The 13986-nt window shown below is 41.8% G+C and overlaps 2 protein-coding genes and 1 long non-coding RNA gene across 4 annotated transcripts in view; 2 read left to right on the top strand and 1 right to left on the bottom strand.

The window, feature by feature from the left end:
* Nucleotides 1-418: 418 nt before the first annotated feature.
* LOC118420795 lies at nucleotides 419-6269 on the top strand. The gene is made up of 3 exons (XR_004831787.1): nucleotides 419-662; nucleotides 4793-4946; nucleotides 5362-6269. It is a non-coding gene; the product is annotated as an uncharacterized LOC118420795 (long non-coding RNA).
* Nucleotides 6270-11695, bottom strand: LOC118420793 (phytanoyl-CoA dioxygenase, peroxisomal-like). Of its 2 annotated transcripts, XM_035827786.1 has the most exons (7): nucleotides 11505-11695; nucleotides 11004-11177; nucleotides 9688-9838; nucleotides 9006-9191; nucleotides 8308-8355; nucleotides 7615-7666; nucleotides 6270-7338 (listed from the first exon to the last, which is right to left on the bottom strand). In XM_035827786.1, the coding sequence occupies exons 1-7, from the start codon at nucleotides 11646-11648 to the stop codon at nucleotides 7200-7202; spliced, it is 894 nt and encodes a 297-aa protein (XP_035683679.1). In that variant the 5' UTR covers nucleotides 11649-11695; the 3' UTR covers nucleotides 6270-7199. The 2 variants fall into 2 exon arrangements, with proteins under 2 accessions (XP_035683679.1, XP_035683680.1); XM_035827787.1 differs by lacking the exon at nucleotides 8308-8355.
* Nucleotides 11696-11841: 146 nt separating this feature from the next.
* Nucleotides 11842-13986, top strand: part of LOC118420791 — a 32746-nt gene continuing 30601 nt past the window's right edge. The window contains exon 1 of the mRNA XM_035827785.1: nucleotides 11842-11976. Coding sequence (XP_035683678.1) covers nucleotides 11956-11976 — 21 coding nt within the window. The 5' untranslated portion in view covers nucleotides 11842-11955. The remainder of the gene's footprint in view (nucleotides 11977-13986) is intronic.

The raw sequence follows: 13986 nt of genomic DNA on the forward strand, positions 1-13986 counted from the left end.
CGGAGTCTGGCAGAGACTAGGGTCGGCCCACTCTCCGTTTGGCTTTAGGGGTCCATAGACTGATAGATGGAGCTATAGAGTCTAAAAGTTGGTTCACTGCAGCGAATAACGTGACCAAAAAGACTTAATAACCAACAACGTTTGACTTTTGTAGAGACGGGTAAAAGGGCACCGTAAAGTTGTTGTTCTTTTTACAACAACTCAACTTGTGTCAAAACATACACAGAGATTTGAGCCCATGTTTTTCTTACTCAGTCACGGCCGCAGGCAGACCCGTTTTCGGAGATGCCCTACTAGCCCACATGTACAGACAACACGCGTGCGGCCACGAGGGACCGACCCACGGTCCCAGCCGCATGCAAAACCACGGGACAGACCAACCAACGCGCCCGGGGCGAGGGACACACATTTGCATAAACCGGTAGAACAAAACGGACGCGCAAACAGGACAGGTGGTTTCGTCACTCTCCAGTTCACCAGAGCATCAGATCAGTCCACGTCTTGTAATCCGTTCCTCCCGCCTTAAAGTTCGCCCGCAAACTTGTTTCAACTCACGGTATCAACCAACCATGTCTTCTCCCGTGGCCAAGAACGCTTCAGTCCTGATGAAGTCGCTGAGAGAAAGCTTCCCGACGTACCACAAGTACGAGGCGGTGGGCCAGGTGAGAGTGTGCTTTGTTTGGATCGTAAATTTTCAGTTCGCAGTATTTTTCTTTCTTTCAAAAGGTCAGCCTGGTTCAACAGAAAAGAGGTACTTGCTCGCATCATTGTCAAGATGTTGTAATGTTTTTTGTTTGTTTTTTTTTTAATCAAAAGCACAATTTACAACGGTCTAAAGTTTGTATGATCCGGCGGTATCTGTTCTTATTTTTCTGTTCACGGACAATAGACAGTCCAGGCACAAAGCGCTCATAGTGTTGAAAACATCGCAGAATTCAATGAAACGTTATTATATTGTACCCAGCTTAAGCTTCAGCTGCTAGAAATATGGTGCAGAACTGAGCTTCTTTGTAGGCTACGTACGTTCCAACTTTTTCTTCCAGCTCAGAAAGACATGCTTCCTGCGATGATGCCAGTTTGCGCACTGAATTAACGGTTTTAAAGCTAAAAAGTGACACGGGACAAATTGAGTTTTAAGATTTCACACTGTCAGTGTCGGTACTCTATACTTCTGCTATAGCATACTGTTGAAGATTTTAAAATATGACTGAATTGCAATAGTCATCGCAGACTTTGCAAAATGATCTTTTTTTTCAAATCAGTCAAGTTACTTTTCAGGATAGACTTACAGGTGGCATAATTTACACATGAAGAAGCAAAATTAGAGGCCGGTAGTTAAGTGCACTGTTAAGCGTTTTTACATAATTGTAAACAGCCACTAATATAGTCTTACGCTGTTGGCAATTAGTAGCAATCTCCAAGCAGCTGAACCAGTTGGGATTGTTTCGTTGGTCCTTTGGGACATGTCACATGTCCTTTTTTTTATAATGGAGTGCGCCTTCTTGTAGACGTAGTTACCCTGGCCCTAGCAAAATTACAAACAAAAATTAGCAATGTAAGGAGCCCTTGTAGTGTTTGGGTGGTATGTAGCTACTGTGTAGCATACAGAGTCCTGAAACATATCTGACTTGCAATAGTTGTCGGAGATTATGAAATGATCTCTCTTTCCAGATTTAAGTTATTTTTCAGAACAGACTGAAAGCAAAAACAAAAGATTCATCATACCATCAAGCCGTTACGTTTTATAAAAAGTGACAATAAAAATCTCATCTATATTAACCCTTCTTTGGACTACGTTCTCCACGTGTGTGCAGCTTTCAGCTGTCCCGATGCGCGATTTTAGATACAACAGAATTTGGGGCAAAACATTTGCTTACCTACATATCATTTGCCGTTCATTACCCAACAGGAAACACATGTCTAGACCTTTAGTAACATTGTAAACGTCACTGGGAAAGAGTTATGGTGACATTTTTACGAGCAAATCTTAATAATGATCGTGTCTTCGGTACCGAAGCGTTCATCAAACAAGCGTTGGCACGAGAAACTTCATAAAGTAGGTTCGAAGAAATTAAATCGTCACAAAAGTCACATATATATGAGCTAAACTTTGGTGCTCTGTCCATGTGTTTAAGGGACTTCTAGAACTGTAGGGCTGACTGGATGTGAATTAGGACTTTTCTAAGCTTAACGTCGGCAGATGCATGGCGCCGCCATGTATATAGCATGATGACATACAAAAGACATCCAAAGACAAGAGAAAGGAGAGGAAATGTCTTAGTTCTGGTGTTTAACCTCCATATTCCGTCACATGTAAGAAACGGAAGCCCGAAGCGGCCCTGGGCTATGAAAAGACACAGGTGCCTCCAACGTGCGACCGACAGAAAAACAACTTGTTTTTCATAACTGAAAGGTTAACAAAAAGAAAAGGGGCGCTGGCCTATATAGTGTGCGCTAACATACAAAAGCCGTAGAAAAGTTCTGAGAATGAAAGACATACAAAGACAAGAGAATGGCGAGGAAAAGTCTCGTGCTTAACCCCCATTCAGTAACATGCACAGAACGGAAGCCAGGGCGGCCATGGGCTACAAGAGAGACACAGGTGCCTCCAACGTGCGACCGAAAGAAAAACAACCCCTTTGTCATATCTGACAGGTTAGACAAAAGAAAAGCTGCGCTGACCCATGCCCCTGGGCGCGACTCTCCAACAAAAGAACCTGTAATCATTTATGTAAATTTCGAGGTCTGTCTTTGAAATGAGGGCTTTTATGACGTAAATGCACATTTTCCGAAGGGAAATATGATAGAGTCTGGTAGACCTCATTTTCTGCGTAACTGGTTTTGAACAATGACATGACTTTCAAGTTAAGACTATTAGAAGGCTTTCCGAGACAATTAGTACTCCTTATAAGTAATAAACAGGTTAGAAGTGCCCCAAAGGTCCACTTTTCACTTCTGCACAATTAATCGACAATACTTAATCGACCATAAGAGCAAGGACACTTATTGTTGATGTGAAAGCAGGTGGATTGAAGACAGATACCGGATAGATAATGTCACGAGTACACCAGAGAAATCATTTTCAAAATACAACAAAATGGCAGCAGGAATTCGAAATGACAGTATAGATCCAATGTCATTTTCAGAGCATGCCCGGTGATTATATAATACTGTCCTTTTTCCAAAGAAGCTATATAACCTCCTTGACTTTTTCAGACCATACCTGTTGATCATATGGTGATGATTTTCTAGGGCGTACCCGTTCTTGACACTGTCTATTCTTCAGGGCGTACCCGTCAATGTTTAATATCGTTTCTAATTGCTTCTAGAGCGCACCCATTAACGCTCTTTCTATGATCACGAAAGAAAAGAGCTGTTTGAAGAGGCCACCAAATTCCACACAGATTTCTTCACATTCACTGACAAAAAGAAAACAGTTCTTTTTCTAACATCACACATAATAGAAAAGATGGGATCTTTCATCTTCCACTGTAGTCGAAAAAGGAGTCGAACCCCATTTTCCACAAGGCTCGATTTTGGGACCACTTTTATTCATTATTTATGTAAATGACATGCCTAACTGTATTCAAAATTGTGAAATTTCAATGTATGCCGATGATACGGTTATTCACTTCAGCAGCAAGGATTCTGGGACCATCGAGAATGCCCTTCAGACAGATCTCGAAAGGTTGTCTCAATGGTTTGCAGTGAACTATCTGTCGATAAACGAAGGAAAGTGCAAGTGTATGCTAATAGGTACAGATAAAAAACTGAAAACTTGTACAAACCCCAGATTGGCCGTAAATGGTCAATTTATCAATCTATGCTACATGTACAAATACTTGGGTATATTTATTGATAATCAACTGAATTGGAAGCGGCACGTCAAAGACGTCCTTAGCAAGTTAAGACGAGCATTAAGTATTATGAAACATGTCAGTCCATTTGTATCTACATCAGCACTTCGTACTCTATACAATACAATCTTCCTGCCGTACATCACATATGGAAGTACTGTTTGGGATACTGCACCGGAGCAAGACCTTCAAAAACTCCAACGAATGCAGAACAGGGCCGGGAAGCTGCTACTGAGGGCCCACTACAGAACACCCTCGGCCGAAGTGCTGACTCGTCTCGGATGGAAGAACATCAAATCCATACACAGACAACAGAAGGCGTTGCTCACATACAAGGCTCTAAACAACTTACTGCCAGTCTACATGAGGAACTTGTTTACATACTGTAGGGAAAGGTCAACTAGATCAACGCGACAAAGCGAATCCAACCTACTATACTTACCCATGGTCCACAGGGAAGCGTATCGAAGATGTATAACGTACTCAGGCACAGTTCTGTGGAATAGTCTGAGAGAGAACGTGAGGCAGGCGCCCTCTTTATCGTCGTTTAAGAACTTAACTCGACTAGAAATTATGTAACTATGGACTATGAGATGGACTGATATTATGTTGAAGACGTAAGGATCTATGGAATGGTGAATTGTATGATGATGAATTGTATCTTTTGTGTAGTGCATTGTATTTAGAAGGTATTTAGACCTCTGACCTCCTCCACCCTTGAAATCTTGAAAAACGGCTCAGGCCGAATGATGTATCAAGGTTAAATAAAGGTTGAAAAAAAATAAACCAGGATTGAGAGAATTAGCTTTTAGTTTTAGACTAGACACCTGTGATATTGTTTCTTACACTGTTTGAATCTCTCATGTTACCTGCAATTAGCCCACGGGCAAGAATTGGCAATGAACTTTATTATCAATAATGTTATTATTTTCCAGGGCGTACCCGGTGACGATGATGATGATGAGTTCCATGAGTACGAGCCGGGCCGGGCCGTCAGCTCTCCGCTCACGGGGCAAGGCATCACGGGAAACATCAGTCCGCGGGGATTCTGGAAGAACTTCAGCTTCACAGACAAGATCAGGAGAGCAAGTAAGGACGCAAAACAGCTGCTAGAGAAATTGACTATGATTGAAAAAAGAAAACAACGGAGAACATCATCTGCACTAGATTCTCTCGACGGATTTATACACATTTATCCTGGTGACTACTATCCTTATGCTAGAAAGCCCACCAAACAAGACACAGTATGCAATGACAATTGACATACAATTAGGAAATGGCACATCAGTTTAAAACCCCAATTCGTTAGCATAGGCATGGTTGTAATTGGTATTTTTAATGGAGTCAAAATAATTGTTTTGAAAAGAAGCTCCATGAGCCAAAGGATATCAATAGTCTTCCCCGAGCCAAAGATCTGTGCTATAACCACTGAATATGTTAACATTCTTCTTCTTTCATCTTGAGTGTAGCAACAACTCAGTTGTTTCTTTTCTATGTTTTACAGAGAGGCAGTCGGACAGCCTTTAAGTGTAACCTACATGTGCCACTGCCGAGATAGAGGGGTGTGATCTGCTGCTGAACCGGACCCTCCACAGATGCTGAAGACAAAGAACTTTCATATTCAAGCGTTAGAGGGAAGAGATTTATAAATGATGGATTTAATCACGATAAATGTTGAGGAGCATAACCTTAGTTGTTTTGTTCCACTGACGCTGCGTACCTTACGTAATAAATACGTAAACGTTTCATGTGACGAAGGAGGTTGCTCCTGCATTTAGGCCATTTAATTTTGGGCAAGAATGTACGAATAAAGATCATGCAAGACAAGCAGGTGATATGAGACTGTACATATTCATAAGTAAGTACATGTCATTAGGGCAAACTAATTTAGATTAGAGTGACACTCGGGATGGTCGCTGGTTTACAGGAAAGTTCTTATCAAAGATGTCCATTGCATGTGTGAACTGATGTTGTACATACGTGTGCATATAATGTTACATTGGAAGCTATTAAAACTAGTTATGATTGTTGCCATTCTAGTATTCATTAAAGCTAGAGCTCAAATGGGACAAGTTCTAACCACGCATCTGATATTTTAATGTAGTGGTGTTACTGTAGATGTCACATGGTGCAATCATGGAGCATGAGTCCATTTGACCATCTATGATATCAGCAGAGCAAATTGTACTGTACACGACATGTTGATATCTTTGTCCGAAAGGCCAGAAAATTATAATGTTGATGCACAACCAAGCTCTTCAAGAATAAAAGCAATGATAGGGAAACTAAAGTAATCAAAGAAAAGCCTTCATCTTTGTTGAACATTGAGTGACATATTAATATTATTGAGTTGACCATATGTTTGTGTGTGCTATTCTAATGTCAAAATAAAGGAGGAATTCTCAAACTTCATTATAAGTGCTCTGAAAGAAATTTAATATGTTCAAGTCAATTGACAATGTGCTCAGCACTAAATTCTTACAACATCCCTCTGTACATACATATGTCATATTAACATAATGACAATTACATCATCACCCTATAAGGCACCCCATGCTAAAATGTAGCAGGTTTGACTAGTCTTGTCTGTATAAATTTCAATCTGATGAATCATACTTTTAGCAGTCCTTCCACTAACAAGCCCATAGAGGGGAACTTTCATACAGCTCTGAAATTGGATAATCTTTCCACATGGCAAGAAAAAGCATATTAAGCTATATATATAGTGTCTTAGCAACAAGAAGCAGTAAATGAGTAGAATCCTCTAAACACCCTATCAACATATCTCTTGGGCCTCAATTTAAAACCTAACCACCATCATCATCATCTGGTCGTGCTGTTTGCACGGATGAACAAGACTCTCTCTCTCTCCCTCCATCCCTATCCTCTATAGCTTTGGGCAGATCTTCCACTGAGCAGCAAGTGGTTTGTGCAAAGCTGGTGTGTAACAAAGCTGGTGTCCATGTATGCCGAAGGAGAAAACTACAAAATAATACAATCAGTAGATATCCAGTTCACAAGTGAATATACACACCATCAAAAGCTGGTAGAAACATGTCCTCCTGTCTGTGATAACTATATCAACAAAATGAGAAGATTCTAAAGGCTTTTCATCCAATGCTATAGTTGTAGTCTGACAATGTACTCGTAATACAGGTATGCTTTGACTTCAGATGCCCTTTAACCCGAGACATCTTTAAATCCCTGCAACCTTTTCAAATATTACAGTCAGGAAACCTGACATTATAGATCCAGCTTTTGCTCTTAGACCTCAACGGACACATGGACTAAAATTTCCTTTGACCGAAGATGCCCTTTGACCTGAGGGGGTGACCTTTGCCCCTAGATGCGCCCTTTGTTCTCCAGCTCCTCCAGGAGTTTCTTCTGGTACTCTTTGTGTCTCCTCTTGAGCTCCTCGTCGTGTTGGCAGGACTTGGCCCAGTAGGTCAGGCCCAGGGCAGGGCGCCAGCGGGTCAAGGAGCTGGAGTAGGGAAGGGGAGGATTCGTTATTTTCATGTGTTTAAGTTTACAGCACAAGGTGGAGTTGTTTTCTTCTGGCAAAAGGACATATGAAAACATGTAAAACATTGTATTTGCAGTTTTGCAAACAACACACGAAATATCAGACTCTCAAAACACATTCCAAATAGACTAGGAAGGAGAAAAAAAGGTGACTGGCACCATCAGTATGGTTTGTCTAGACCTGGTTTCAAGCATCAAGCAGACTGTGTATGTACAGGTAGTTAAGTATACTGACCTGTTCTTGCCAGCCCTGTGTACTGTGTAGGGATGGTGCCCCAGCAGGGAACCTGGAAATGATGAAAACAATGGTGATACAGTCGTTGTTATGAAGAGCATCCTCACTAGAGACCTTGCAGTCACATGTGCAAAGGTTAGGTGTGTTATGTCGTAAAGTGCATAATGTAATATACATGTAGGCAGCTGCCATGCCGTGTTCCTGCAAAACTAAGTGTCTTACACTGAAAAGCATTTATATTGACTATATCGTCGCATCCATTTTTGATTATACTGCTGCTGGGATCCATATATATAGATATCATACACAACAACACATGTACATGTATGTTGGATAAAAAGGAAATTATGCTCTACTGTATATGTATGCTTCAAAAGATGCCATGCGGGTAGCCCTGTATAAAAACAGGTTATTGAAGGATGTGTGGTATAAGGGAGCACAATTTCTTCTAAGACTCCACTGCTGTCATAAGATACAAATCATACATGTATACATGTACTGTATGGCAGCCAATTGATGCATTAGAAGTGAACTACTTCCATATGTGTGCAGAGAAAGAAGTTAGAAAGCAACAGAAAGTCTGACACCCCACCAAGACCACCGGAGCTGCAGAAAAGAAATGTATCATGAAGCCATTACCAATGGAGGGAGAAAGAAATCTGTGTCAGTGATTTGCAGATTGAAATATTTCACCTTTTTTGGCAGCCATGCAAACTTCCTTCTCTGCCATACTAGTGTTTCCTGTGTGAGTAGTTAACATAAATTCACATAGGCTTCTTAATATGCGGATGCAATTGATATATCCATTCAATAATTTCAAACACAGGTTGGAGAAAAATATTAAAAATATATGAAAAATATTCCAAAGTGACCTAGGGCGTAGAACACATGCTCCTTTCTTTTCTGTTAAGCAGGCTTGTTTTGTCCAGCACTCTGGCACTGTGATCAGTCAGCAGTAGTGTATTTGAGCCCCCTAGTGGTGAATGGTGGTACTACATACATAAGCTCCCCTTACCTTTCTGTGCTGTAATACAGGCCTCATCTCCTTCATCATAGCACTGTAGTCTGACAGACCTAGCTTAATGACTAGCTCCCTTTAGAGGCCAGACCCTGGCTGACAACTAGCTCCCTCTATAGATCAGGGACAGTACTACATACAGCACAAAACCTTCCCTTGACTTTATAGACAGCATTACATGCAGTACAAAAGTTCCCCCTACCTTTCTTTGCTGTCATGTAGGCCTCATCTCCTTCATCATAGTACTGTAGTCAGCCAGACCCTGCTTACTAACAAAGATATCACTAGAGACCAAAGACAATACTACATACAGCACAGAATCTTCCCTGAACTTTATAATTATTCATAGACACAGTACAGAAGCTCCCCCTACCTTTCTTTGCCGACATGCAGGCCTCTTTTTCCTGCATCTCAGCGCTGTAGTCTGCCAGCCCCTGGCTGAAGCCCAGTGCGGTGGACTTCTCGTGCTGGAGCTCCCCCATGAGGTGTGTCCCGGGGACGTAGTACAGGCAGCCGTTCTCCTCGTCCGCATCGTCGAGCGCCAACCAGAACGTGATTCCTGGAGAAACATGGGAAGCATTACCTGTAATGCTATAGTGTATGTTTATCAGACCCTGTATTAAGCCATAACTTATAATTAAAAACACTACACTTCATTTGTTAAGTCAGGAACTTGGGGAAGTTACACTCTGAGGTCATTTTGTTCCCTTGCCATCAGATTGTACCACTCAGCTACCTTGTTGTTATATCATCATATACTAGTATACAAAGGTGTGCTGCAGTTGTTATTTATGTGGTCTTTCATTTATCAAATGAAATTAACTTTTATAAAATGACATACTCAGATCTCTGCTCGCTACCATGACTCAATCAAAAGGTGATGTGTTAAAGGAAGTTATTGCTTAAATGACAATTTACCATGGAGAGGCTAGCAAAACAGATTTGACACCTTTGTTATTGTTAAGAGCCATCCCAGTCACCAATCATCTGACACAACTATTCTGAGCAAGTATCATATTAGGTAGATTGATACAGATACAGAAATACATACATACCTTTGTCGTGCATGAAGTACTTGCCGTCCTGGTGAGGAGGTGTGGGTTTTGCCCCTGGTGGTTTGGAGAAGAACTGCACATTGTTGGGCTCCATCTCCTCCCCCAGCAGCAGATCTGCCAGTCCGTTAAATGCAGGAGAGTGGCCCAGGTCCTGGAGAGGGGGAAGTTACAAATCAGGGTTCGAAATTCATTTTTGGGATTGGGTGCACTGGTGCACCCAGCTTAAAAAATTGGGTGCACCAAAATTTGTTTGGGTGCACCACTTGAATTTAAGTAGAATGTCAGAAAAACCTAATAACAAAACATACTTACATACTATCAAATTCTTAAACAAGTACCATGACAGACATTTTTATTATCTTTCTAACTCTAGATGTCAAGAATATGATGTATACTAGTACACTTTGATATCTTTACATACATAAACCCAAGAAAATATTTGGGTGCACCCTGCACAGCTCCAATTTTGGGTGCACCTGGGTGTACATGCACTCAGTATTTCGAGCCCTGTATATGTACATCAGTAGGAATTGAGTGTGAAAGCTGTGTGGTGTTATTCAACATATAGGTAGCTATAGCCTGTCCTCTCATACCACAACCTGGCACTTAGACTGATTTGAAGTGCAATTCGTCTGTAGCGGGAAATGTACATGTGGCACATAGAAGATGCTGACTGATTTCTGGCAAAGGACAGAGAAAAAAGTTGACAAGAAAGTAGCATTAACTATTTTGGCTTTCTGTAAAGTAACATTTGTCAAATAAAGGTTTGGGCAATACAATTATTTTCTGTTTTTGAAAGAATAGGCTTTATTCTATTTAATTTATTTTTTTATCTATAAAGTTACTATTGTTCATTGATAAGTTGTATGTATTAGTATTATCCAGTATTTGGTTACACTGCTGCTGGGATTCCTGACACAGCTAGACAGCAGTTGGCAAGTCTTTACACCTCGCTCCAGCTGCTCTATCCAACAGGCTCACCCTAGTTTAGCCTGGATACCAAACCCTCACTCTAAATTACAGCCCTTTCATGCTAAAATATAGCCCTATAATGCACCAGGGTAGGTCACAAGCCTGATCTCTACTGGCACCCAGAGCTAATAGGCACCAAGCTACTGATACACTTGAGAGATACTTGATCAGGGCCCATGTACTGTGTTTGGTGGCGAGACAAGTTGCTTTCCGGGCCAAAGACATTAGCAACGTGTATAGCACAGCGGTCTGGTACCAAGGCTAACCCTAGTTGTAATTGTACATAATTCTATTTAAGATTGGAAGAATAGCTGTCAGACTCAACCTAGACCAACTCCTCCCACCTTGAAGAAGTCGTCGTTTGTCTGCATCCTCTCCAGGCGGATGATGGTGTCGGGGTTGTCCTTCTCCTCGTAGAAAACGTCCTTGTTGGAGATGTTCGGCACAACGTCCCGCCGGTACCGCATCAGTTCTCTGTTCAGCGCCGCTAGTTCATCCTCCGAGAGAAAATCAGGGACCTGTGTGATGGCCAAAGATAGGCATGGGATGTTCTAATTTCTTCAAAAATTACTAGTATGTTCTTGTCTATATTCTCCTTTAATCAAATCTTTTCCCTATAACGTTATCTCTTCCTAGCCTCCTTCACGACCAGCAGGGAGGTTATAACCTCATTGATGTTACACTTAAACAAGACATCATATATAATGCCGCGTGATTTGGAGTACTAGCTCTGACTGACTTAAAACGTCAACAGCTGGTATTGATCCCAAACCCGGAAGTAAAAATTTACTACTGCGCCATTGTTGTTGCGTCATTTCTACGTCGCTATCTGTTCTTGTTCCCACCTTTATGTACCCAGTCTCCGTGAAGAAGGTCTTGACTTCTTCCTGGTTCATCCTGTGCGTGAACTTGGGCCAGGTGGACACCAGACCCTCGCCTGTTCGAGCTTTTTTGGACACGGGCTCCGAAGTCGACGGATCGGCGGCCATCTTGTTTGTGTGGAAGTGAAGATTGTACCATTCCGAGTTGTGGGGGTGATTGTCTTCACTCAGCGACTTCTTAAATACAAATTAATAGCCTGAAAATGCTCCACAGGACGTAGGAAAGAAAATGTAGAAGTGAAGATTGTCCAAATTGATCAAGTAATCATGCTAGAGGAGTTAAATTGGACATTTCGTACCAATTTTTAAAAATTGTCATTGGAACAGGAAAATTTATGTCCATCCATATCACCTGATCTTGCACGAAAGCGAGGCATGCGATGACCAGCTTTGTTTGTTTGCAGCTTGGAAAATTATGGCGTCCTGCAACAGTGAGGTTTGTTGCGCTCTTCTGTGATAAAACACTGCCGAATTTCATGTATGTGTGTCACGGGTAGAGAAGGTGGTATCCAGGCTAAGGCTGTTGGAGGTTCAACCAAAACAAATCACGGACTCTGAAGCGAAGCCGGATTCCTTTTGCGCCATTGATCAGTGGGAGGGGGGCACACAGTCACCATGCCGGCCTGTGCTGTATGCAAAAACTACGATGGAAGCGCGAAGTGCTCAGGAATAAGTTTTCACAGATTTCCCAAGAATGATGATAGCAAGCTACACAAGTGGCTGATCGCTGTGAAGTCTCACCTAAAGCCGAAGTGGACAATTGACAAAATTCGTCAAAATTGCTCAAAGCCATCTGGTGTGTGGCTCTGCTCTGACCATTTCGCACCCGACTGTTGTTATGACAACCTAAAGGCGAGCCTCCTTTCTTACGATAAGAAACGACACCCTGCCAAACTACTGACCGATGATGCGATCCCGACCATTTTCGGAAAGCCACGGGATCGGGAGTCCTCCGACTGTCAGCGCAAGAAGAGAGCCAATAAACAGGTATGCAAAAAAATTTACATACTAAAATGATACTGATTTTGTCTGCCATGACCAAACTATGTGCCAAATTGGGTTTATTTGCAGCTTGAAACAAAGTCAGCTTTCATCATCACTGTTGTGTTGTGTTCCCTGACTCCTTGTAGTGCTCTGTTGACTACGATTGATGACTAGGAAACACTGGATGAGCGGACTAAGATTTTATCTACAAACTTGGTAGCGGGAGCATGGTTTTGTCCCATATATGCAAATGAGCAGCATGCATACATTCACATGCTAATAAGTACGTGTAATTTAACATAAGCACTTTTTGTACATTTTGGTTCACACTGTACACTCCAGTACAGTTCTGTACACTCTTGTTCACTCTGTACTCTCCAGCTTCACTCTAGCGCACTCTTATACACTCTGGTACACTCTAGTTCACTCTGTACACTTTGGTTCACTCTGTACTCTGCTTCCCTCTATTCACTCTAGCGCACTCTTATACACTCTTATACACTCTGGTACACTCTAGTTCACTCTGTACACTTTGGTTCACTCTGTACTCTGCTTCCCTCTATTCACCGTGTCTAGCGCACTCTTATACACTCTGGTACACTCTTATACACTCTAGTTCACTCTGTACACTTTGGTTCACTCTGTACTCTCTAGCTTCACTCTAGCGCACTCTTATACACTCTGGTACACTCTTATACACTCTAGTTCACTCTGTACACTTTGGTTCACTCTGTACTCTGCTTCCCTCTATTCACTCTAGCGCACTATTATACACTCTTATACACTCTGGTACACTCTAGTTCACTCTGTACACTTTGGTTCACTCTGTACTCTGCTTCCCTCTATTCACTCTAGCGCACTCTTATACACTCTTATACACTCTTATACACTCTGGTACACTCTAGTTCACTCTGTACACTTTGGTTCACTCTGTACTCTCTAGCTTCACTCTAGCGCACTCTTATACACTCTGGTACACTCTTATACACTTTAGTTCACTCTGTACACTTTGGTTCACTCTGTACTCTGCTTCCCTCTATTCACTCTAGCGCACTCTTATACACTCTTATACACTCTGGTACACTCTAGTTCACTCTGTACACTTTGGTTCACTCTGTACTCTGCTTCCCTCTATTCACTCTAGCGCACTCTTATACACTCTTATACACTCTGGTACACTCTAGTTCACTCTGTACACTTTGGTTCACTCTGTACTCTGCTTCCCTCTATTCACTCTAGCGCACTCTTATACACTCTTATACACTCTGGTACACTCTTATACACTCTAGTTCACTCTGTACACTTTGGTTCACTCTGTACTCTCTAGCTTCACTCTAGCGCACTCTTATACACTCTTATACACTCTTATACACTCTAGTTCACTCTGTACACTTTGGTTCACTCTGTACTCTGCTTCCCTCTATTCACTCTAGCGCACTCTCATACACTCTTATACACTCTG

This window comes from Branchiostoma floridae, chromosome 8, assembly GCF_000003815.2.
Source record: "Branchiostoma floridae strain S238N-H82 chromosome 8, Bfl_VNyyK, whole genome shotgun sequence".
Classification (NCBI taxonomy): Eukaryota; Metazoa; Chordata; class Leptocardii; order Amphioxiformes; family Branchiostomatidae; genus Branchiostoma; species Branchiostoma floridae.

Bases quoted from the DNA above. Each gene is read 5' to 3' on its own strand.
- LOC118420793 (XM_035827786.1), bottom strand. From the start codon at position 11,648: ATGGCCGCCGATCCGTCGACTTCGGAGCCCGTGTCCAAAAAAGCTCGA. The intron at 11,178-11,504 runs GTGGGAACAAGA...GCCATCACACAG, and splicing joins CGGAGACTGGGTACATAAAG to GTCCCTGATTTTCTCTCGGA. The intron at 9,192-9,687 runs GTATGTATGTAT...ATGTTTCTCCAG, and splicing joins GTACTTCATGCACGACAAAG to GAATCACGTTCTGGTTGGCG.